The 27,148-nt window shown below is 36.0% G+C and overlaps 1 protein-coding gene and 1 non-coding gene across 5 annotated transcripts in view; both read left to right on the top strand.

Moving 5' to 3' along the window:
• TDRD3 (tudor domain containing 3) overlaps positions 1-27,148 on the top strand; it is a 192,590-nt gene that overhangs the window by 138,495 nt on the left and 26,947 nt on the right. For all 4 annotated transcript variants that reach the window (XM_070471156.1, XM_070471154.1, XM_020894978.2 and 1 more), the window contains 2 exons: positions 2,062-2,912; positions 9,775-9,900. In XM_070471156.1, the coding sequence (XP_070327257.1) occupies positions 2,062-2,912; positions 9,775-9,900 (977 nt within the window). The remainder of the gene's footprint in view (positions 1-2,061; positions 2,913-9,774; positions 9,901-27,148) is intronic.
• LOC139036385 (small nucleolar RNA U13) lies at positions 1,539-1,643 on the top strand. The gene has a single exon (XR_011489181.1). It is a non-coding gene; the product is annotated as a small nucleolar RNA U13 (small nucleolar RNA).

The following is a 27,148-nucleotide window of genomic DNA, read 5'->3' as shown; positions in this document are numbered from 1 at the left end:
CCAGTATTCTTGCCTGGAAAACCCCATGGACGGAGGAGCCTGGTAGGCTACAGCCCATGGGGTCACAAAGAGTCTGACTCGACTGAGCAACTTCACTTCACTTCCCAAGTATCTATTTAGACTTTGTTGTCAGCAAATACCTTCATATTTGACTTACTTTGGAAACTGAAAATTTTCTTCAATTCAGCATATATTACATCTCTCTATTAAATAAACCCTGTAACACTTGTATGTTAAGCCAGCTGTAGGGACTATAGATAATGTGTATAAAGGGCTAGTATGAGGTACCTAACACAGAGCAGATAGTCAGCGAGAGGCAGCTGCTACCTTTATTAACAAGTGCCGGAACATGCGTACTGCTGAAAATGCTCATTTCTGTCTATTTTTCTTCTTTCTAAAGAAAAAAATTAATATTGACTATAGTGATCTAAAATAAGATACTATTTTTTGTGTGTTATATTGGTAAAGCAGATCTTAGGAAAAAAGTGATTTTGTAAAAGTATCTCTGTAGATGGTCTTGGCTAGTATTTGAGATCTTGCATATTTGAAAAATCTTTGTTCTTTGTTGCGATCAGTGGGTGGTTTGGCTAAATGTAGAATTGTACTTAGAAAATAATTTTCCTTTAATTTCAAAGTGATTTAAAGTCTATTAGGTAAACGTCTAGCTTCCAGTGGCTCTGCTGAGAAGTTTCTTTTCATTTTGAGCCTTGATCTTTAGTCTTGACTTGCTTTGTCACTTGGGACCTTTTAAAGATCTTCTCTTTATTTCTGCTGATCTGAACATTTTACTTGGTACCTTTTCTCCTCCAGTGGGTGTTTGGAAATGTATGGAGACAATTTAGGTAGTCACAGTGACTAGCAGTGCTAAGGGAGAATGCTTTGGCATTTAGTAGCTAGAGGTCAAAGAAGTTAATTTACTTGCAAATACAGGAAGCATTCTCACCCAGAATTTAGTAATATCCCTATTAAGAAGTATTGTGACCTCAGGAAAATGTAAGAATAATCCTAATGTGCATACCGATTATAGTGTTTGGCAAGAGAAACAAGATGTGTGCACCAGGACCAGTCAACTTGATTGGTAACTGTGTTTGCTATGAGAAACAGGGGAGGAAGAAAGAATAAGTGACACAGTACAAATTGAAGGAGAATAAAGATCGCTATGTGAAATATAACCGTCAGATTATCTGTGAGGTATATGTATATATGCTATGTTACTGATTTGATTTCTGGTTGGACATTTTCTGCACTATTTTGCTTAATCAGATTTTGACACTTTTTCCCCTGTATTTCCAAGTAGTACCTGTTCTTGATAGGTTTATGTTGTTATTCAGTCACTCAGTTGTGTCCATGTCTTTGCAATCACATGGACTGCAGCACACCAGGCTTCCCTATCCTTCACCAGGGAAGGTTTATAATAGATATCTAATTATAATCCAAACATTTAGCAATTCCAGATCCGGAAAGAACTGAGAATTTTTTTTTTCTGCTAAGACTAGAACTTGACTGACAGTGAATGATACATTTTAAATGGGGTGGGGATCCTTTTGTAGTTCATGAGCATGATGATTGGGTGTTCACGCTGCTGCGTGACATGTGCCTCCCTCCAAACCTTGTTACGACATTGGCACATTACTTTTCTGACGTGAAAAAGAAAGAAAAAAAAAAATGGGGTGGGGATTCAGAAAAGAACTGACTTAGAGGTGTACTTGCACAGTTTCATAGCAGCTTCTGTGGTTTCAGTTTGTAGTTCTGTTTCACCAGTCTTGGGAAATGAATGACCAGAACAGCATGTATAGAGAGCTACAACAATGCAACTATTCAGTAACAAATACAACTTGCTTTTGAATTATCCACCATTTTTTCATGGTTCATATCATTGCTTTACTTCACTAATATGGCTAACCAGGCAAACTGTACATTAGAAACATGAGTCTAACCAAGCAAAGAGGGATTAAGATGATGAGGTAGGAAGATAGTAGAAGATGTTAAATGAGTAGTTTTATAATTAAGTATTAATGCAGTCTTCATTTTAATATGCATATGATTACTTTTACTTTTCAGAACCTAAATCACAGCCGCAGCAGCTTCATCAAGGACAAAACAGAATGTCAAATACTGAGCAAAATGGAGTAAAAGATAATAATCAACCACGATATCTTCCTCGAAATGATACCAGACAGCCAAGAAATGAAAAACCTCCTCGTTTTCAAAGAGACCCCCAAAATTCAAAGGCAGTTTTAGAAGGCAGTGGATTACCTAGAAACAGAGGTTCTGAAAGACCAAGTACTTCTTCAGGGTCTGAAGTATGGCCTGAAGAGAGAATCAAATGTGATAGACCATATTCTAGATATGATAGAACTAAAGATACTTCTTACCTTTTAAGTTCCCAACACAATGATACTGTATTTAAAAAAAGGGATAACTCTATGCAAAGCCGATCAGGAAAAGGTCCATCTTATGCAGAGGCAAAAGAAAATCCATTTCCTCAAGAATTCATAGATTATAATAATCACAAACGTGGGAAAAGAGAAAACCAAACAGCAAATTCGGATCATTTTTATGACAGGAAGCCACGAACAATAAATAATGAAGCTTTTAGTGGTGTAAAAATTGAAAAACATTTTAATGTAAATAGTGATTACCAGAATCCTGTCCGAACGAATAGTTTCATTGGTGTTCCAAATGGAGAGACAGAAATGCCACTGAAGGGAAGGCGAGTGGGACCTATTAAGCCAGCAGGACCCATCACAGCTTCATCCTATGATGATAAAATATTTTACAGTAGTGGTCCCAAAAGAAGATCTGGGCCAATTAAACCCGAAAAAATACTAGAATCATCTATTCCTATGGAGTATGCAAAACTATGGAAATCTGGAGATGAATGTTTAGCACTTTATTGGGAAGACAACAAGGTATGCATGCTGTAAAGTTATTAAATACTAATATTACTGAATGGAACAGTCTAGTGAGACCATGGAAAGCCATTGCTTTGGGACAGAGTTGCAGTCTCTGGTTATACTTGTTTATAGTCTTTGAACAGATGTATGCGTATGTAACTTATCAAAGGAAGAGCAAAATATTTAATATTTTTTATGGGTGATTAGGAGTCCCATAATATTTGATTGTTAGGTTTGATTTTCACTTGCATATCAGAAAAATATTGTAAAAGTGAATAAATGAGGTTGATAAGTTACTTTAGTTATCATCTACTGAGCTATTAATATTTGCTTTTCTTTCTAGTAAAAGTGTACTGATTCACAAGGAAGCAAATCAGTTGAATGGCACACAGTTAAGTTCTACAGATGTCATTTAATTTAAAGATAATATACATAATTAGCCTACTTTAAAAAAATTATGAGCAGGAAGGTTAATTATTTAGCTAATAATAAATAATTTAAGAATTATTAAACCAACAATTTAAACAGCCTTGTGTTCTACATTATATACTGGCTAAAAGGAAAAGAGTGGGGAAAATGGAAAGGGAAAGACACAAGATGAGACTGAGAAGGAATACAGTTAATTAGATAAAAGAGCCTGACAAAAGGGAGAAGACCGACATGGTGAGAACAGGAGGGGAAGAGGCCAGAGGGACCCTCAGACAGGAGGGCCTTTTTTCGTGTCTCCATTGCTGCCCAGCATGCTCCTGCACTAACTGCTCTTCTGATCCTTGAAGACTTGGCTCAGAGACTTCCTAGAGGAAGCCTTCTCTGTCTGCACCCTCCTCCCTTCTACGTTATTGTCTTTCTCAGTCAGTGCCTTGTTCACTTTCTAAAGCTTATCACAGTTTGTAAGTATTTTTGGTTTTGGTTCCTGTATTGATAACTCTTTCCCCTGCCATGATTTTAAGTTCCTTGAAGACAGGACGACATCTCTCTAGTTTTCCTCTATTGCCATGTTCCTCTCACAGTGTAGGAGTTTCATAATTATTTGTTAACTTTGTTAACTAATTCATTCTCCAGGAGGCACTGCGTGGGAAAAAAGTTGAGTGGTCAGGGGACTGGAGATTTTGTTGTTATTGTTCAGGCACACAATCATGTCCCACTCTTTGCGACCCATGGACTGCAGCCCTCCAGCCTTGCTGACCTTCCCCATCTCCCGAAGTTTGCCCCACTTCATGTCCACTGCATCAGTGATGCCATCCAGCCATCTCTTCTCTGACGCCCTCTTCTCTTTCTGCCCTCAATCTTTTCCAGCTTCAGGGACTCTTCCAGTGAGTCAGCTGTAGATATTCGCAAGGTAATAAAAACCAGAGGTAGACATACTAGGAAAACTATTGTGAAAGACCTAGCTGAATGTGAAGATCAAGTAAAGAAAAAATATTTGAAACAAATATTTTATGTATAGAGTAGATTCAGTTGAGATGGATGTGCCCATATGTGTGACTGGAAGGAATAGTGGAGATAAGGTTACCTGAAGATTTTAAGGAATGAAATTTAGGCTAGGAAGTGTGGTTGGATGTTTTAAAAGATGCTATAGGGCTTGGGATCAGGAAACAGGCCCCACTGTGTTCAATGAATGATGAGGAATAAACAGGGTGTCAGGTGTTACCTAATGATAGCAGCAGGAAGGGGTCCAGGTACAACTAGATGGCATAGTTACTTAAAGTTTTTGTGTGAACGTGGCTAGTAACAGCTTCTCTGCTGTCAAGTTTTTATTCAAGGCTGAAAGCAGAGGAGGAGACTGCACTAACTGTGTCTTTTCTTTTTTTCAAGAACAGTAAAAGCCATCCCAGAAATAGCAACAGACAGTCTCATTGGTTGGAACTGTTTTACATGGCTACTCCTTGGCTCTTATGGAGACTTGGAAAGCAAGTACAGGTGTTCATCACTATCGGGACTCTTACTCTTGCAGCTGAGACCACTCACTTTCCAAAACATAAGAACTATTTGATTTGGCTAGTGGGGGGATTACTTACGCTTCGCCATTTCTCCATTAAGGTAGACCCTAGAAGTAGTTGGAAATTAGAGTTAGTTTATAGAACTAACATTGTCTGCCTTGGAGGGCTCACTTCTATAGGGGGCTTCCCTGATGGCTCAGTTGGTAAAGAGTCCACCTGCGATGCAGGAGACCCCAGTTGGATCCCTGGGTCAGGAAGACCCACTGGAGAAGGGACAGGCTACCCACTCCAGTATTCTTGGGCTTCCCTTGTGGCTCAACTGGTAAAGAATCCGCCTGCAATGCAGGAGACCTGGGTTTGACCCTGGGTTGGGAAGATCCCCTGGAGAAGGGAAAGGCTACCCACTCCAGTATTCTGGCCTGGAAAATTCCATGGACTGCATATGTATAGTCCATGAGGTCACAGAGTCAGACACGACTGAGCGACTTTGACTTTGCCTTTGTCTTTTTGTCACTTCTATAAGATACTTCTGTGAATGGTAAGGATGAAGGTGGAAAAAAAAATTTTTTTCGCATTGAACAATGTGGAGTTGGTGACCCTGACAAACAGGAAGTGAATAAGTTCAAGTCCAATAATGTTTGAAAGGCTTGGTAAGAAGATTCAGGCTTTCCATTCACATCCTGTAAGGATCATATCCTAGTACTAAGTGCAAAATACAAGCAAGCCAGTATAGAGCCTAAAATTACCCCTGCACATGATCAAGGATATCTACTTGTACTCTGTCTGCCAGCTTCCCAAAATATAATCCTCTTTAAGGGAAAAGTAATATTTTTTAGAACCTCTTCATGGCATTTCATCTATTAATACAGTGTCTGGCATCCTAAAAAAAAATTATGAGGCATGGTTAAAAATATAGAGAGAATATGAATGACCAGAAACAAAGCAACAGAGAATAATGACAGTCCTAAGATATCCAGATATTTAAACTTAGATGAATTCTTTAACAAATATTGAGTATTCAGCAAACCATAATTGAGTAGCTGCTAAGTGTTAGGTGCTTGGGATACATCAGATAATTTTGCCTGTGCTATGAACCAAGTATCTCCAAATACCTGATCAGATTGTTATTAAAGCTTTACTTTCAACTCTAATTTTCTCAGAAAATAAAAAATACTAAATTCATATATTGTCTCTACTGAATATACTCAAAATAATCTCATATAGTTTCTGAAAGGTGGTCCCTAATATTTCCCAAAATATTTTGAGCTTTTAGAGGATTGTTGGAATAATTGAATGATCTCCTAAGGGGACTATTTTGATTTTATGTGGATGTTTTTCAGTTTAGAGTGAAGGATTGTAGGCTCTGTATAGATATACCATTAAGCAAATAAATAATACTCTGTGAAAGAGATGGCGTTAGTTATCTTATAAACCCACCTAATTTAAGAGATAACTTTTCAGTGTCTTGTCAAGAATAGGCAACTTTCCAATTTTCTAGCCAGAGACTAGGGTAAAGGCTTAAGAACAGCGTTATCTATAACTCATTAAGAAACCATAATGTTAATTGCATTTTAAATGATGTTCTGGAAGCAATCAGTTAGTACCATTTAAAACATTCCTCCTGATATCTTGCCTTCTCTCCAGCTTCATTTTCATAGAAAGACTGAGCGTTCGAAACAGTCCCTCTTCTCCTGGTACATCTGCCATGACTAGTTTAGCTCTTTCAGCCCTATCAGCTGAGGTATTGTAGCAGCCTTTAAAGTGGTCTCCTTGCCTTACGTCTTATTCCTCTTAACATTGTCACTGGAACTGCCATCACTGTGATCTTGTAATTCTTCCTATTTAAAATATTTCACTTGTAGTCTAGCATGCCTATGGAGCCTCTATCAGCTGACCCTTACTATCTTGTCCTATTAGCTGACCCTTCTCACGTCATGCCATAATTAATTTAAAACTGTTTGTTGTATCCTGTACTCTTCTCCATGCTTTGTGTCTCTGTAACTCTTACTGGAACACCTTTCTCAGTTCTTAGCTTGGCTAAATACTCTTCATCCTTGAAGACTATACCCACTGTCATTTGCCCCAGGAAGCTTTTCCTGCACTCCTAGCCTCATCAAGTGCCATATCACTATACCTTTACTTTCCATGGTATGTAGAAGTCATTTTTACACAGGTTATTTTTAGTAAGTTCCTAAAAGAATGTGAAGTTGTTTTCCTAGGGTATATATTACGATTGTTTGTCATTGTTGAACTTACCTGAACTGAAAAAATTGTCTAAAAAGCTTACAGTTGAAGTATGCCAGAAATACAGCAATTTACAGAACATGGAAGTGTAAGGCTAAGAGAGATAAAGGAGGAAAGGAGAGATGTGGATGTATAACTAGATCTCTAAGATAAGGAAAAATTCTGGCATGATATCTCTAATCTTCTTGCATCCAGATCTGGAAAAGAAATACCATGGATTAACTTAATAACTTTTATACTATGGCATAGAGTAGTTAGTTGGGCTTCCTGGATTGTGCTAGTGGTAAAGAACCTGCCTGCCAATGCAGGAAGCGTAAAGGACGCAGGTTAGATCCCTGGGTCAGGAAGATCCTGTGGAGTAGGGTATGGCAACCCACTTCATTATTTTCGCCTGGAGAATCCCATGAACAGAGGAGTGTGGCAGACTACAGTCCATAGGGTCACAAAGAGTTGGGAAACAACTGAAGCGACTTGGCAAGCACACAAGCATACTAGTAAAAGCAGGTTCTTTCCTGGTACACCCACAGTAACTGCTATTTTAGAAGGTTGTCAAGAATAAGAATTTTTGTTGTCTTTAGCATTTTTTGATTCTGGTGAACCCATGAAGGTTACTGAACTCAGGCTTGGCTGCTTGCTGTTTGAAAGCCAATTTTTGAGAACCAAGTGTTGGGTAAAAGGAAAGACGGTTTTGTTGAGGAAACTGGTGCTGTTCTGGGAAGAAGATGGACTCATGGCCCAAAAAACTATCTCCTCTAACCAGCTCCCCTTTGCTGATCAGGGGCAAGAGCTTTTAAAGGAGATATTTAGGGATGTACAGGTAAATGGAGGGGTTGGTGGAGGGAGACTACATGCAGAACAGCTCCACAAAGATCTTGAAATTGGTCATGTTATGATCTGATGAGCATCATATAATTGTTTTAAGTACAAGTATTGTTCCCATTTCCTTGAGGCCAGTTCTTGAAATTGTGTAAGACGGAAGAGGTTATGTCATAACTACAGTCTGGTCATTACATAGTTAACTTCTGTCTACTGGGGGTTTCAGTATCTGCAAAACAGCTCAAAGGATTTGACTCAGAATATGTATCTGTAGCTCTTGAGGAGAAACTGAAGGTCCTTAACTTTGCTTAATGGCTAAACTATTATTATTTTTTCTTGCTTTACTGTTTTCCTTTGTTTCCATGTTTTTTCACTTCTCTGATTACATTTATTCCTTGGCTAAGCTTTTCTGTAGACAAGCAGCAGATGGAGGACATGAGGGAGAAGGAGTGTCTGTCCCAGCAAGGTCTTGGGGGGGTCCTGTTACACTGGGTCACTGTCAGAGCAGACATTAGGCAAGAGCGTCCAACTGCCCTTGTTTGAAGAAAAGTTTCCTTGAGAGTAAATAAGAATTTTAAGAATTTTTTGTTTCTTTTTCATGTTCATTAAGCAACATTCAGACCTATAATTTGAGTCCTAAATAGGTTGACCTATAGTGAAGGGAATACTCCAATCAATTGATCTACTCCAAGTTGCCTTAACAGCTTACTTAAACATTGAAGTTGTTATGTGAATTCAGTTCCTGGTGACTTTGTGCATTGGTTCCCAGAGCCAAGTGATACTAGATAAACTGAAGAAATAAAAGGGTTTGGTCTTACAGTGTCTTAAATCCTATAAATCCTGGATATAACTAGTGTGCTTACTTCTTGCCTGGAAACTCTGCTTCACCACAGCTGCCTGTATGACTATAGCCATGACAATGAGCCTTTGAGGATTTTTTTTTGTCATTTATTTCTGTTTTTTAAATAAATTGCTTTATACTTATGTACTCTAATTAGTACCTAAGAACCGTTTTACTAATGTCAGAGGGCTTCAGTGGCTAACAAGGAGACGTTGAAGAGCACTAGTTCTTTTTGCACCCATTAGCATATGAATATTCTCTACTGATCCTCTTAGTTCTGAAATCTTACCGCTGCTAAGTGTATGTCAGAGCTCACATGGATAAGAGAATCTCTCTTTTTCTTAGCCAATTTATGATTATCCAAAGGTAAATTTTGGACTCTGTGGGAGAAGGTGAGGGTGGGATGGTTTGAGAGAATGACACTGAAGCATGTGCATTACCATATGTAAAATAGATGACCAGTGCAAGCTCCATGCATGATGCAGGGCACTGAGAACCAGTGCTCTGGGACAGCCCAAGGCATGGAGTGGGGAGGGAAGTGGGAGGTGGGGGTCAGGATGGGGAGACACATGTGCCCCTGTGGCTGATTCATGTCGACATATGGCAAAAACCATAGCAATACTGTAAAGTAATTATCCTCCAATTAAAATAAATAAATTAAAAATGCATTATCTTAAAAATCATTTTCCTTAAAATATTATATATATCAAAGTTGCTAAGAGAATTTATATCTTAGCTAAGAGATTTATATCTTTGAAGTTTTCATCCTAAGGAAAAAATATAACCATATGTGGTTATAACCATGTGGACACTAACTAGACTTATTGTGGTGGTCATTTCACAATATATACATATATCAGATTATTATGTTTCCCACTTAAAACTAATACAATGATATGGCAATAAAATTGATTTAAAAATGAGCTTTCAAAAAATACTAACATTGTAACATTTCGAGTATTTATATTTCCATCATGTGTCACCTTATCTAGACAATGTTGATTGTACCATTTAAAACTCCTTTTTGTCTCCTCAGTTTTACCGAGCAGAAGTTGAAGCTCTTCATTCTTCAGGTATGACAGCAGTTGTTAAATTCATTGATTATGGAAACTATGAAGAGGTGCTACTAAGCAACATCAGGCCCATTCAGTCAGAGGCATGGGTATGTGATCCAAATTATGTACAGACATAAGCTGTTTTGAAGGAAATACATAGCTCTGAAAGATTAGTCATAGTAATACTAAATTTTCCAGTGGAAACATGTTTTGTTTAAAACTGGCTACTCCTGAAGTAAGGTTTTAGTTAATAATCGCCTTAAACTGCAGTAAGAATGAGCGCATTGCAGCTGCTTCTCTTACAGAATGCTTGGTTATATTGTGTTTGGCAATAAGTGCCCCTATTTATATATTTGCCAAAAATGTGTATGTGTGTTTATGAGTCTATGCATATTTTATTCTTTCCAAGTTTGTTACTATTTAAATTTGACCAAATGATGTTCAGCAGTTGTCAGATTTAAATCTCTTTTGAAAACATGTACATTCTTTATTATTTTAGTTAAATGTAAAGTTAAGAAAAACACTTTAAATTATATATGAATACATCTGCATTTACTACACATATATATGTACATGTGCAGATTAAATTTAAATATCTTTGTTTAATAATATTTGATTTTGTTGCCAAATGTTATGTCAAAATTTGACAGTTTTGTTGATATAATTTAGACAGCATTGACCTCATGGAGTCCATTGTATACAAGATCTATGTAACTTTACATATTTAGGCAAAAACAAGAGGACAAAGCATGTTAGAATTTGTTTTACAGAGATTTTTTTTTTACAAATTTCTTTCTCTAATTTGTGGGTACCTATTGATAAACTTATTACTAGAAACCTGATTTGTTGCTGTTTCCCTAAAATATAAAGATATACTAGAAAATTATATCATTTAGACAGTAGCCTTCATCATTGAAGATTCTTGTTTTTCTATGAACTGCTTTTGATTTAGTTTTGATGCTTCCAGATTTTCCTGTCATGACCTCAGTGTCATTGTCTGCTTCACCCCCCCCAGAAAAGAAGATAAAGCTACAACAGAAATCTAGTAGCAGTAATCATATTTGGGCCCATGAATATTTTTTCTTGACCTTTTTATTCTAGAAAATTGAAGATTTTCTAGGTAGCTTATTGTTTCATATTTTACAATGTAGCATTCATATCTTAGGCTGTATAATTAAGTAAGAGATCCTTTCTCTCATTCTCTAAAGTTTAGCTGCTTTTTCCCTAAAAGATTGAAATACCATTAATGTCTAATTTATATCTTTTCTTAGAGAAACTTGGTATAACTATATCTTTTGCCCTTTTGATCCCCATATGATGGCTATTTTTATTCTCTTTTTTAAAGTTAATACACATCTTAATGTAGTTATGATGGTAAAAGTATTTACTGAGTTTGTGTTTCTAGAAGATGAGCCCAGGCTTGTTATTCATCATGTGATCCCGGTGTTAGCCATTACAGAGCCAAAGTAAACTTTTACATTTAGTTTTTTAGGAGATTTAATAAGAGATTAATCTTATTCTTTTCTCCCTAAAAAATTTCAAGTTTCCTTACTTTGTTTCCTCTCTACTACCTTTTTCTGTTCCAGAGTTGACATCTGTTGAGCACCTTTTTTATTCCTCATTGTAGCTCTTCTACTCAGAGGTGTTTGATGCCAAGTGATCTTTTTCTTTCTAAGTCAGTGACATTTCCTTTTTCCCCTTTAATAGTCCTCATTGCTTTATTGATTTCAGGCCATTGCAAACTTGGCTGAACAATAACTGTATCACATGTGACAGCCCATGTAGTGATTCTGAACCACAGCAGTACTTTCATGTTCTCTGTACCTCATCTAGGCTTTACTGTGCTGTTTTTTTTGTTTGTTTGTTTTTTACCTATTTACTTTTTCTGAAGTTAACTTACAAATCTTTCATGCTGTGCTAAGCCACTTTAGTCATGTCCAAGTTTTTGCAACCCCATGGACTGATAGCCCGCCAGGCTCCTCTGTCCACGGGATTCTCCAGACAAGAATACTGTAGTGAGTTGGCAAGCCCTCCTCCAGGGGTTCTTCCCAAAAAGCTCCATGAAATATTTTACAGGAAAAGGCAGGATAGTATTATTAACTCTTTTGGAGATTCTGGTATTTCTTTTTTCCTAATTACAAATAATCAGGTGATTTTTGATGTTTTATGCTTTTGCATAAATTAATATAACAAATATTTTTGGATCATGAACAGCATTATTGAGGATAAGATCATCCTTTCTTCTTCATCTATGTGAATAATTGAGTTAGTTGTAAATGCAGCTCCTTTTTTCACTCATCTCCATTAAAAAAAAAAAAAAGTATGTGTCCATATACATAAAAAGCCTCTGAAGAAAAACAATCAGTGTGATTGTCAAGTACATTGAACATAGAATTAGTGTATAGTTCTGTTATCCTCTGAGAGTACTAATATTGGGGTCTGTGAGTACTTTTTCTTTTTGTAACTTTGGAATTGAAACAAGCTTTAAGTTAATCAAAGTAAAACCTTCACTTTACCAGTAAGAAGGTGACTCTAACTGATGTCATACTAGAAAAATTTAAGGTCTACAAAGGTAAGGTGAGGCTGATAGAAACCTTAGTAGAGTTATTTACTCACACTGTGGATTGTGTAGTTTTTTATTTTTTTAACTCTTGTACTACATATGTACATTACTGTTTTTAGTTGTGAAATGATTTCATGTATTTAATTAAGGTTTATATTTGTTATTACCATAAGATTTTGGAAAACCTCTTGTCTTTCTAAGTATAGCAATGAGCATTCATTGAGATTTTTTTAATAGTTTGCAGGAAAAATAACACAACCAAGAAGCCTGCATATGCACCAAAAATCTTTATAGAAATCAGTTGCCTGTATTGTCTTAAAGGTGTAAGGATGAATTATTAAATAAAAGCATGAAATATTAAGAGACTCAATGACTAAGTTAATAGTCTCTTATGTGGAAAATTAACACAAAAATAAAATTAATAGCTTAATGTTAATTTTTTTCTTCATGAAGTTTAAGAACTATTTGCCTTAAATCTGTGTGAGGACACATTTCTAGTTTCCCCGTTTATTTGTGTATTTTCAGAACATACTCAGTGATGATATATTTATTAGGTGATGAAAGTATACTTTCTGATTATTATTAAATACTTTATTTCCTTCAAACTGATCTACTGAACTTTCTGTTCTGTCATTCTTGATTTTTTCCTCCTAGCTCAATTTAACCTGTTTTTGTTTTTTGTTTTTAACTATGGTAAAATAGTCTATCTTAATTTTAGTGTCTTTATTATAGTAGTAAACTATCAACATAATGTGAGATCACAGCTCATTCTTAACTGGATAAATCCTATAATTTTTAATTTAATGTTCTTTGTATGTTGTAGGATTTTCCTTATTTTACCAAAGGAAATGGATCATTATGCAATCTCATATTTGTAAAACTATATAGGGAGAAAACTATAATGCCGTTTTATTTTCCTGTCCACTGTATACGAAACATTAGGGGCAAAGGAAACCTATTTATGTTTCTTGCAGCCATTTCCAAATTTACTCCTTTTAACTCTAAAACTAATATCAGGAAAACAGTAAAAAGATGCCACAGGCCACTTGGAATTACTCTTTAAAATACCCTGGTGCTGCTGCTTAGACAAATCTTTCGTGCTTTTGGAGTGTTGTTCCTTCTGAGTTACTTATCTAAATCTGGAAAGATAGTGTCAAGTCCTGATTTTCCCAGAATGTTTATGACTTTTATGCCACTGAGACTTTTATATCCCAAGAAATATTTTAGAACATGCTGATTTCTAAACTTTTTGAAGTTTCATAGTGTTTTACTATGAGGAAATGATCTTTGTTCAGCTATTCTTCCAACTAGAAAATTTATTGTATAGAGTAGTTTTATTCTAAATACTTACTGCATATCTGTTTAGGTGCTAGGCAGTGTTCTGGGTAAGGGGTATATGTTAGTACTCAGAACACACAAAAGTCCTGTGTACTACACAAAGTTAGTGAAAGTTGTATTTCCAATTGTGTGAAACAAACTTAAATATCTTGTGGGAATCTTCATTTACCTCTTGAAGCTTTAAAACAAGATATACGTGGGAAAAATCTTGTTTATCAATGTTTTAATTTTAATAATGTTTAAGGTCTACATTTTATTTCTCCTTATTTGAAAATAAATTATGGAAGAAGAAAGTGTGATTTAATGAATTTTATGTGTTTAAAATTTCTTATTGATTTTATCTGTTTAAAAAGTCAATTTCCTTTTAGGTGAGTTTGGATTTCTTTTTAAAATAATTATATATATTTTTTCAATTTTAGCATACTTTACAAAAAGAACTATTAATCTCAAGTTTTACTTTTGAAGTAACTTTGTGCAAAGTTTATATTATAATGTCATCCTGGGAAGCAAATTTGAAAATTACCTTTCCAAATTCAAATAATGTTCATAAAAAGCCATAAAGTATTCTTCCACTAATAAAAATATTAAAGAGAAACATTTAACCCCCCCATCCCTAACCTATTTAATGAGGAAGGAGATAGAGAATTGTGATATGCAAATTAATGAGTTAAAAATGAATCTTAAATGTATTATAACAAGGTCATGTTAGAAATTTTAAAGATATAGGGATAAAGTTAGGCTGTATCTCATTTGTATTTGATATCAAAAGATCATAATAAATATTAAAAAGGGGACAATTGTTATAGAAACCATTAACTTCAAAGAGAAATTAGAATTATGTAACAGTGAGATTTTTCCAGTTAGTATCCAATAAAAAGTACAGGCACGTATTTGATCATAGTCCAGAAGGTTTTTCATTTCTGCTAATAACTTCTTAAATAAATTAATGGGCATAATTTACCATGCTTAAATTTCTGCATAATTTGAGTAAGGTCAGTGAAATACTGTAATACATTTTCTTCCACTTACATATTTTTGGGATACTTTCCTTTCAAAAATTTCCATGTAAGCAGTGCTCATTCTCTTTTGCAATATAAACACAGAGTAAATAAAAAAGAGTGTAGCTGTCTTAGCTGCATTTAAGAACATAATTTTCAGATTATAGGTGGTAGAATTTGGACGTTTCCATGCAATGTCTTTTAGCTCTGTTTTAATAAAATTTGGTTGTATTAGATATGGTTTATTTATTTCTTAATCTACCATTCAGCTTTTCACAGTTCCCGCAGGAGATTGTGGATCATACAAAAGGACTTTACTGGAGATATGAAAACTTCTGCATAGAGGGAGAGATGATTCATTCATAAATGCATGCCATATATATTGATAATATCAATATATACATTGATATATATATGATATATCAACTTAGATATAAATTGATGTCTATTTCCTGAATCCCAAATTCAGTTTGTGAATTTGAAGTTATTATGAAACATAGAGATTATTATGAAAATCTTTAGAATCTAGTTTTGACTGGGCTACATTATTCAAGAGATACTTTATTTCACCATTTTAATTACTACTCAGAAAATAGCATGCTATTTGAAGTGTACTAAAGTACCACTTGAATTTTGCTATCTGATAATTTATTATATTATAATCTATTCAAGATTAAAGATGCTATATAAAGCATCTTTAAAAAGTTTCTGGGTGATTTGAGTTTTCCTTTATTAAGCAATGAAAGTACATCATGTGATTATTTCATGTTCCTTTTTACTGAAAGTAAAAATAACAAAGTAAAATAACATGGTAGGGGATTACCTAAGATGTGCTATTTTGTTTCTAACTTTAATTATAATTCATAAAGCACTTTAAACCTTATATTATTTAAATATTAAGAATCAAGTTAGCATAATTGAAAAATCTACAGCATTTTTTTTTGTATATGAATAGTATCAGTAGATATGTTAATCTTTTATCTTCTAAGTCTCCCCTTTATTAATAGCAACTTAAAGTATGGTAGTATGGCATTGGTCAATGGAGGAGTAAATTTAAGATGCTTTAGATTTATGCTAAATATGTGTAACTTTGATTTTTCTTCAAAGTAATCTTAAGGAGGCATCATGGAAGTAATCTACAGCCTAAGGGGGCTAGGATTGTCAGATGAACTTATCTTTTCCTTTGACACTTTTGATTCGATTGGCCCAAGATTTGTTCTCTTTCAAGCATAAATATTGATTATTTCATTTACTTTATTTATCAGGACTTTTAAAACTGTAATTTCAAACTGCACTCAATTTTACCATTGCTTAATGTATATATGCAGAAGATTTACTAATACACTGGTAATAAAGTAGTAAAATAAATGAATTTGAGGAATATTTTTGTTTTGTTTTATTTCTTATTCCCAAACATGTTGTTTTTATATTGGGCATGTGCCTTGACTTGGCACTTATGTCAGGATATTTTAAAGATTTTTATAAATCTGAAGAGGCATCGATATTAAATTAAAAAAAAAAAAGAAACTGCACACAGTTTTGTTTTTGATTCTTCCATCTGTACCTAAAAGGCACAAAAATATGTTGCTCATTGCAATACAGAATTTATTCCCTTTCAATTGGAGCTCCTGCAGGGTATCTTTTCAGTTCTAAAAATCAGTAGTTGTGATCCTTGATTGGTGATGGGCTAAAAGGGGACTTAGGATACATGTTTGATTGCACACCATAATGAGTCATCAGTTGTCCGTTTTCTTTTTTTAACCTTACATAGTCATTTGTGTTCTTTTATACCCTTCCTTTTTCACCTCATTTATTAGGTATCTCTGTGTGTTTTAATTCTGTTTCTTAAACATCATTGTATTTTTGACTTTGTTTTTTAAACTTTATTTTCTTTTTACCTTTAGTGGGTGGTATCTCTTGATGTATTTGGTCACCCTTCCTACTGACCCTAATTTCCTGAACTTTATTGGACCTATACTGTTTATTCTAGAATCATGTGCAATAAGCTTCACTATCACACCTCTAGGAAAGGAGTAGAGTTGATCTGCCTTGTGAGAAGCTCTCTGGTGTTATAGCTTCCAGTTCCATTAAATTTGGAAACTACTGGCAAGAGTTTTATATGTTGGCTTGAAATAACTCCCTTAGTACTGGCCTATCATTGGCTAAGAGCCCCATTCGGAAGGGACAGGAAGTACTACAATAGTTAGAATTTGCCTTAAAAAAAAATGTAGTTTGTTAGGAGTAAACATAATGATGATGTTCTAGTTGAGCAGCTCAGATCATCATAAGGATTAAAAAGTTACTGTATTTTTGTACATACATCTTCATGCCTAGTCCATCTAGCTCAGGGTTAGTTCTGCTTCCTGGTTAAATAAATTTAGAAAATGCTGGGTTAAAAATTTAAGTACATTTTTGATTATAGAGTGTCTTTGAGCCTGTAGCAGGTTAATAGGTATTTTAAATTTACAAGAGAGAGACATATGTAGTGTCTATTGCTTCACAAACTTATTTGGTCATGGAGCCCCCCTATTTTTTTTCCTGTATAAAATCTGTTACATAAAGTCTACAAGAGGTACTTTGAAAAACATCATAGCTCTTCTTTCTAGTTTTCAGATTTTCCATATAAAATAGATTGAAGACTTATCTTAAGAAACATTGTTTTGGATGTTCCAGACTTCTTAATAACATAATAGTATATTTTTATATTACAGATAGAATAAAAGGCAATTTCTCTTCAACCTTACTATGAATAGAGGACAAAATATATTTCTGAAATTTTATGTGCCTTCTAAGCACATATGCTTTTAGTAGTAGTGTTTTATTACATAATATAAAATTGAGATCCTTTTTTACGTGTCATTATATACAACTCACTGGTCTTTTAATTTTAAAATAAAACTTAATAGGAACTTTCATGTGATAAGTTAAAGACTGTTTAAAATTATCATTTATGAAGACTCACATTGTAGCTTTTATAATGTTGCTGGGTTTTCTTTTTCTATAATTTTTGCCTAATAGCCCGCATAATATTTATATGTTCCAGCAGTAGGGCAATTTCATTATTTGTTTATTTGTTATTCTCCAGTAAGCTAAAGCAAAATCTGAAATCCCTGTTTTTGTTAAGTTAATTCCACTAAGCATGTAGACATTAAGTGACAAAGGAGACTCCTAAAAGATCAAAGATTCTGTTTTGTTTCAACATTTATATTGCTTCTTTACTAATAGGCATAAAATAATGTGGAGAAGGGTATTCTCGTGTATTTTTTCCTTATAAATGATCAGGTAATATAAATCTTATTAAAAAATTCCTGGATTTGATCATCAGTACTCAAATGAATTACAGATCAAGAACTTGTGAGTATTAGTTCAGAAAGGCTCTAAAAGCTTTGGTCACAAATAAATATATCCATGATCTTTTTATGTGCCCTTATTAGTATTAATGCTTACTAAGAACTTGGCCTTACTGATAGTTGTTCTCATAAATAGAAAGCCTATTAGAGACTGAGACGTAGTGGAGCTAATTACAAAATGCTCTAGAAATGATAAAACATTGGTCACATACCCAGCCCATTTAAATCATATGCTTGCATTCTTAGGAAATAAGCAAAACAAATAAAAAACTTTTCACTGACTGTGTTTTAAACTTAAATGTAAACAGTCCAGATGAGAAGTTAAAATATATAATTCCCTAAGAAAAATTAAAGAAAAATATAAGAAACTTGAGACTGAGAACTCTAAATTTTGTTATTGAAGATTTCTTATAAAAGGCTACAATAAAATCATTTTAGATATAATTTAGAAGTGAATGTCAAATTTATATTTCAAGAAGATATGCACATTTTCCCATTGATTCGTTGAAAACACTTAAAATTGGCCATGAAAAGGCTGAATATTCTTTTAATTCTAATGAATAGAATTGATTTAATGAAAGTAATGACTGAAGGAAGATATTTAAGGTGGAAAAACAGTGACCACAGAGAAGGTAAAATGTAGATTTGGTATCTTGGTTCTCAAACATTTTTCAAAATAGTTTTCCTAATAGTTTCAAAGGTTTAACTGAAACTGTTAAACAAAAAAATTTGAACAAAACAACTTTAAATAATTTCAGTTATATAAGTTTTGCTTTCTGAAATGAGAATTTCTGTGCTTTGAAGTTCTAATAAATTTCACATAAATGGCAAACTTCAGCCAAAAATACCTCTGACATTGCTTACTGCCGATTGCCATTCTTGGACCCAAGGTTGAGAAACATTTTCAGATTCTGTGTGCTTTATCCTGAAATAATTTTATGTGAAGGGGTCCTTGAGAGAGTCTAATGTCTCAGCGTGGCTTTTGAAAGAAGGGGAGAGGGCAGGGCTGGTCTCGGGCAGATTACTCCCACCTCCCTTTTTGCCCTGCTTCAGCTCCAGGGGAGCTGGAGATGCACAGGAGAAGTCAGAAGACCTGGGTCACGTCCCGGCTCTGCCCCTTACTTCCTGTGACTGACTTTGGGTAAGTTGTTTACTGTCTCTGGGTCTCAGTTTTAGTACAGTTATAGTGAGGATTTGGTAATATGATCATTGGACGTGTGCTTTGTAAACTACATAGGTCTATAGAAACTGAAAATTTAATTGTCATAACCTGGCCTCCTTCTTCCCAGTTCTTCTGTAGTCTAGTATCCTTGCCTCTGCATTTTTAAAGCAGCCAAAAGTGACAGCTCCTTTTGCTTTCCCCTATGTCCTCTACATATTGAAACTCTCATTCCTATCCTCTGCATTCTTCAGAGTTAAGTATTCTAAGGCTATAAAAGCAGACTGGTTAAATTAATTTTCACTGTAGAGTATGGGTTATGTTAACCCTTTTCACCGTTCCCACTCTCACCTTTCTTCTTTAATCTCAGAATTATGTGCTTAGAAATGTCAAAGAATCTCCAGTGCATGGAATTTTGGAGATAGTGTTGGCAGAAGGAAGTCCCTTAAATCACGTTACCCAGATCACTTCTCCATTAGTAATGTTGATTGAGTACATGAGAGTATGATTGTGCCTCTTGTCCTCTTTTTCTCTATGGGAAAGGAGATGGAAACAGTTCAAAGATCTTCAGAAATGTCTTTGAATGCCTAGATCCTAACTTGAAGAGTAATCATAGGAAAGAGACAACAGATTTAGTGGCTTTTTCTTTGGTCAGCTCTTTGAGTTCACATCATCTTTGGTTCTCAGTAAACTCTAGCCTCCCTCAGCCAGACTAAATTGATAACACCTGTTATCTTTACTGGGTGCTCAGTTGATAGAGACTGCATGGCGCTAAGAGGAAAGAGTATCTGCCTTCTGTGTGACATCTGATTTCAGATCAAGGGATCTTTAAGAGGGCATGAGAGCTTCTAATATGATCTAACCTTCCCCATAATCTCACAATGCTTGACTTGGCTATGTGTCAATAATAGTAATAATAGCCCCTTATGTGAACTGCTTGCCGTTAATACCTAATTACGATGGAGCACAATAACCATTACTCGTATTGTGATTAGATTAACTGCCTTAAAAATTGTATTTATTTTATTTTTATAGTCTTGAACCATTGACTTATGCTTAACATGGTTTCTTGCTGAAGTAGCAGTGTCATCTTTCATAACTAAAAATTAGAAATATTGAATTCTGGTAGTAACCAAATGCAAATTGGAACAGTTAACAGTGTTAAATGTGTGAATTAATGGGGAAAAAAATCAAATGATAGTGTTCATGCTGGCAAAGATGAAGTAACATGAGTACTCTTACATATTGCTAATAGCAGTGTAAATTGATGTAATCATTCTGATTTTTTGCAGTCTTAAAAGTGTTTATGCTCTTCAAACTAATAATATCACAGTTGTTAATCTCTGCTAGGACAAGAGAAAAGGAACAAGTGCATTTTTGAGAGATGATCATTGCAGCAATATGATAATAGGAGAAACTAGAATCTTCCTAAAGGACTTGAAAATACACTCAAAGTAGTGATAATGTATGTAGTAGAATTATGTACAGACTCTGGATATGTGTATATACTTATTTTTCAGCTTTATAGCCTTTCCATAATTTTGTAGTACATTTTTTTATTTGAAAAAGTAACAGCAAGCAAAATAAAATTAGCATGAAGAAAGTTGATCATGAGTAGGAAATTTTAGTCTAAAATTTGCAAAAAGGATCTGAAAATAATGGGAGTTAAAAGAGTAGGATAAATAAAAACATAAATTCTTTCTAATTTTGCCTTCATTGAGGTTAACAGCAACATGATTATGGTTTTCCATGATAAATTACCATGATCTTTGAGCTTGTTTCTGTCTATAATTAATACGTGAAATACTCCTACAAGTAAACTAGTGCAAATTACCACCTTCATTGTTTGTCCTTACAGCCTACTTTGCAATTCGTTTCAAAATTCTCTGTTGATAACACTCTTCCCAGAACACTTAAACACCTTCAGAATTCTGTCTCTCCCACATTCTTTCAAAGACTTATAAAAATACATTTCTTCTATGAAATGTTTATTTAATTGATACAGGCATACCTTTTATTGCACTTCACTTTATTACACTTTGCAGATACTACATTCCCCCCCCCCTCCCCCACAAATTGAAGGTTTGTGACAACCCTGTTCAAGCAAGTCTGTTGTTGTTCTGTTGCCAAGTTGTGTCTGGCTCTTTGTGACCCCAGGGACTTCAGCATGCCAGGCTCCCCTGTCCCTCACCATCTCCTTGAGTTTGCCCAAGTTCATGTCCAGTGACTCAGTGATGCCATCCAACCATCTCATCCTCTGTCACCCACTTCTCCTTCTGCCTTTAATCTTTCCCAGCATCAGGGTCTTTTCCAGTGAGTCAGCTGTTCCCATCAAGTGGCTGAAATATTGGAGCTTCAGCTTCAGCATCAGTCATTCCAAAGAGGATTCAGGGTTGATTTCCTTTTAAGATTGACTGGTTTGATCACCTTCTTTTCCTCTGGACTCTGAAGAGTATTCTACAACACCACAGTTCGAAAGCATCAATTCTTCAGCACTCTGCCTTCTCTATTGTCCAGCTCTCACATCCATACATGACTACTGGAAAGACCATAGCCTTGACTATATGGACCTTTGTTGGCAAAGTGATGTCTTTGCTTTCTACCATTGTTTAGGTTTGTCATAGCTTTCCTGCCAAGAAGCAGTCGTCTTCTAATTTCATGGCTTGCAGTCACCATCCACAGTGATTTTAGAACCTTAGAAGAGGAAATCTGTCACTACTTCTACCTTTTCCCCTTCTGTTTGCCAGGAAGTGACGGGACCAGATGCCGTGATCTTAGTTTTTTTAATACTCAGGTTTTAAGCCAGCTTTTTCACTTTCCTCCTTCATCCTCATCAAGAAGTTCTTTAGTTCCTCTTCACTTTCTGCCACTAGAGTGGTATCATCTGCAACCTCAGATATGTGGATGATGCAAAGTTTCTCCCAGCAATCTTGATTCTAAGTTGTAACTCACTCAGCCCAGCATTTCCCATGATGTGCTCGGCATATAAGTTAAATAAACAGGGTGACAATAAACAGCCTTGTTGTACTCCTTTCTCAATCCTGAACCAGTTGTTCCATACAGGGTTCTGTCTCTTGCTTCTTGATCTGCATACAGGTTTCTCAGGAGACAGGTAAGGTGGTCTGGTATTCCCATCTATCCAAGAGTGTTCCACAGTTTACTATAATCCATACAGTCAAAGGCTTTAGTGTAGTCAGTGAAACAGAGGTAGATGTTTTCCTTTGATTACCTTGCTTTCTCTATGATCTAGCAAATGTTGGCAATTTGATCTCTGATTCCTCTGCCTTTCCTCAACCCAGCTTGAATATCTGGGTTGTTCTCTGTTCATGTGATGCTAAAGCCTATCTTGAAGGATTTTGAGCATAACCTTACTGGTATGGGAGATGAGTGCAATTGTCTGGTGGTTTAAACATTCTTTAGAACTGCCCTTCTTGGGAATTGGAATGAAGACTGACCTTTTCCAGTCGTGAGGCTGCTGCTGATTTTTCCAAGTTTGCTGACATACTGAGTGCAACACTTTAATAGAGTCATCTTTTAGGATTTTAAATGACTCTGCTGGAATTCCATCACCTCCACTAGCTTCATAGGCAGCAGTGCCCTCTAAGGCCCACTTGACTTCACACTCCAGAATGTCTGGCTCTAGGTGAGTGACCACACCATTGTGGTTATCCAGGTTGTTAAGATCTCTCTTGTGCAGTTCTTCTGTGAATTCTTTCCATCTCTTCTTGATCTCTTTTGCTTCTATTAGGTCTTTATGGTTTCTGTCCTTTATATTGCCTATCTTTGGATGAACTGTTTCTTTGATATTTCTAATTTTCTTGATGAGATCTCTAGTCTTACCCTTTCTGAATTTTTTCCCTCTATTTCTTTTTATTGTTAAATGAAGAAGGGCTTCTTGTCTGTCCTTGCTGTTCTCTGGAACTCCTCATTCAGTTGGGTGTACCTTTCCTTTTCTCCCTTGCTTTTCACTTCTCTTCTTTCCTCTGCTATTTGTAAAGCCTCCTCAGACAACCACTTTTCCTTCTTGCATTTCTTTTTCCTTGAGATGATTTTATTTGCTTCCCTGTATAATATTATGGACCTCTGTCCATAGTTCTTCAGGCACTCTGTTTACTACATCTAATCCCTTGAATATATTCATCATTTCCACTGTATATTCATAAGGGATTTGATTTAAGTCAAACCTGAATGGCCTAGTGGTTTTCACTGCTTTCTTTGGTTTAACTCTGAATTTAGCTGTGAGGAGCTGATGATCTGAGCCACAGTCAGCTCCAGATCTTGTTTTTTCTGACTGTATACAGCTTTTCCATCGTCAGCTATAAAGAATGTAATCAATCTGATTTCACTGTTGACCATTTGGTGATGTCTATGTGTAAAGTTGTCTCTTGTGTTGTTGAAAAGGTGTTTGCTATGACCAGTACAGTCTCTTGGCAGAATTCTGTTAGCCTTTGCCCTGCTTCATTTTGTACTCCAAGGCCAACACTTGCCTGTTACTCCAGGTATCTCTTGACTTCCTACTTTTACATTCCAGTCCCCTGTGATGAAAAGGACATCTTTTATTTTTTTGGTATTAGTTCTAGAAGGTCTTGTCGGAGAAGGCAACAGCAACCCACTCCAGTACTCTCGCCTGGAAAATCCCATGGATGGCGGAACCTGGTAGGCTGCAGTCCATGGGGTCGCGAAGAGTTGGACACGACTGAGCGACTTCACTTTCACTTTTCACTTTCATGCCTTTGAGAAGGAAATGGCACCCCACTCCAGTGTTCTTGCCTGGAGAGTCCCAGGGGCGGCGAAGCCTGGTGGGCTGCGACCTATGGGGTCGCACAGAGTCGGAAACGACTGAAGTGACTTAGCAGCAGCAGCAGCTAGAACGTCTTGTAGGTCTTCATAGGACTGATCAGCTTCAGCTTCTTGGGCATTAGTGGTTGGGGCATAAACTTGAACTACTGTGATGTTGAATGATTTGCCTTGGAAATAAACTGAAATCATTCTGTCATTTTGAAGATTGCACCCAAGTACTGCATTTCAGACTCTTGTTGACTATGAGGGCTACTTCATTTCTTCTAAAGGACTCTTACCCACAGTAGTAGATAAAATGGTCATCTGAGTTAAATTCACCCGTTCCAGTCCATTTTAGTTTATTGATTCCTAAGATGTTGACTCTTGCCATCTCCTGCTTGACCACATCTGATTTATCTTGATTCATGGACCTAATATTTCAGGTTCCTATGCAATACTGTTCTTTACAGCATCGGATTTTACTTTCATCAGCAGACACATCCACAAATGAGCATCATTTCTGCTTTGGCCCAGCCGCTTCATTCTTTTTGAAGCTATTAGTAGTTGTCCTCCGCTCTTCCCCAGTAGCACTTTGGACACCTTCTGACCTGGGGATTCATCTTTCGGTGTCACATCTTTTGCCTTTTTATACAGTTCAAGGAGTTCTCACCGCTAGTGTACTGGAGTGATTTGCCATTCCCTTCTCCAGTGTATCACCTTTTGTCCGAACTTTGCACTATCCCGTCTGTCTTGGTGTCCCTGCTTGGCATAGCTCATAGCTTCATTGAGTTACGCAAACCCCTTTGCCTTGACAAGACAGTGACCCATGAAGGGGTGAGCAAATCTACTAGCACCATTTTCCACTAGCATTGCTCACTTTTTGTCTCTGTGTCACATTTTGATAATTCTCAAAATAATTCAAACTTTGCTAATATTATTATATTTGCTGTGGTGATCTTTGATGTTGCTATTGCAAAAAGATTTCAACTCACTGAAGGCTCAGATAATAGCATATTTTAGCAACAAAGTAAGGTATGTGCTTTGTTTTTTTTTAAACATAATGCCATTGCACGTTTAAAGACTACAATATATGTATAAATATAAGTTTTAATTGCACTGGGAAAACAAAAGTTATGTGACTCTTTATTGTGATATTCACTTTATTGCAGTGATCTGGAACCAAACCTGCAGTACCTCAGAGGTCTGCCAGTGCTTACTTACCATTCTTCATTTTGGAAATATGTAATAATGATACTCTGACTCTTTGTCTCTCTTTTAGTTTCTGATACATTATTAAAATATTAAGTGTAAAACAAAATTTTTATATTGGAGATTTTTTATTAACTTACAATTCCAAATATGTATTAATCTATTTCAAAGAGCTTTTTGAGCACTTACTATATGACTTTATCTCTCCACCCAGAACAGTGACCAGCACAGCACATTTCCCTAGAATGATTATGTGTTAAACAATGGGAATGCATAGATGAGCAGCCCACACTAAGAGAGTCAGACTAGCAAAGGAGCTCAGCAAGTAAAGCACATCAGTTCACTGTAAACAGAACAGAAATAAATGGAAAGTACTTAACTCGGTCAGAAACTGACTCATAGAAGAGGCCAGGCCTTCCCCTACTGTCATATTATAAAACAGCAGTGAAGCATCACACAGACCCTCTGTCCCCTTTGCCCTGCTTTACTTTCTGTATATCCTGCTCCTGCCTCCAACTCCTGAGTGAAATCTCGATGAGAACAGGGATTTTGTGTCAGCTGGTACTTCAGCATTCCAAACAGTCCCTGAAACATAAGGCTTTCAATAAATGCTTGTTAAATCTGAATGAATGAAGCTTAAAGTAAAAGTTGAAAGTTTTGAAGGACTTAGCTTGAGGAAGAAATGGAATCAAGTGTGAGAGAGCAGCAAAGAGTGTAGGAGAACATGGGAGGGTGGGATATTTTGGCAGCAGTATAGGCTGGGTATAGCAAGTGTCAGTAGATGGTAAGGTTGAAGGATGAAGAGTCAGGTGGGTTATAGTAAGTATCTGGAATATTATGTCTCAGGATAGGGACCAGTGAAGAATCTTAGGTAGAGTGTCATGATGTGATTTTACTTTAAGAGATTATTTCCTGTGATGTAGAAAATGGACTTCAGTGAAAGCAGAGAGCATGGAGACTCATTATTGCAATAATTAAGGCACGAGACAGGGACTTTGGAGTTATCAGAGTTAGGCAAAAGTGAAGAGTGTTGGTGAGATTGCCTAAGAAAGTGTGTAAAAAGAGAAAAGGCAAGGACAGGGGTCAGCTTTGGAGCCCTCGCAGTTGAGGGGTGGGAAGGACATTGAGAAGCAGGGGTAGCCTGGGAGGACGGGGCTTGGGTGATGAGGAGGGGCGCCTAATCCCTAGGGTAGGACACGAGGGAGGCCGAGGGGGTGGGGTTGGAAAGTGCTTTTGGACGTGGTAGTCAGCAGGTACGGATGACTGCTGTTTCAGTGCACTTTCAGTGGAATGCTCGATGTGCAAGGCAATCTGTGTGAGAGTAAGTGGGAAATAAGAAAATGAGGTATAAGCTTCTTGTAAGAGCTCGGTTATGAAGATAAAGAGGATAGAAGATAAGAAGAAGTAAAGGAACTTACAGTAAAAATCCAAACATGTTTATATCAAAGGCAAGGTGAAGAAAAGAAGGTAGGAAAATTGGTACAATAGGGGTAAGGATTAAAGAAAGTCCAGGCTGTGATGAGAAGGTGGGGCACGACCGCTTTAGGTTACTCTGGATATGTTGAGGAGCGCTAAGGAGAGGAGACGGAGGTAGTGAATACAGGTGCGGATGATGTCATCAGCTGGGTTTCCAGGAAGGAAAGTGAGTGATTCTTCACTAATACACTCTTCTCTCTCAAGTACAAGCAGGTCGTCTATTCAAAGTAAGAAGGTCAGGATAGAAGAATTTTGAAGAGAGATGTAAAGATATATTTTTTAATTTTTATTTGAGTATAGTTGCTTTACAAAGTTGTGTTAGTTTCTACTGCACAGCATATTGAATCAGCTATACACATGTATGTATATCTCCTCCTTTTGGGATTTCCTTTCATTTAAGTCACCACAGAACATCGAGTTCCCTGTACTATACAGTATGTTCTCATTAGTTATCTATTTTATAGATAGTATCGATAGTGTACA

The sequence above is a fragment of the Odocoileus virginianus genome, chromosome 8 (genome assembly GCF_023699985.2).
Source record: "Odocoileus virginianus isolate 20LAN1187 ecotype Illinois chromosome 8, Ovbor_1.2, whole genome shotgun sequence".
Taxonomy (NCBI): Eukaryota; Metazoa; Chordata; class Mammalia; order Artiodactyla; family Cervidae; genus Odocoileus; species Odocoileus virginianus.
The sequence above is the reverse complement of the archived record's forward strand: the minus strand, read 5'-3'. Positions and strand labels throughout refer to the sequence as shown.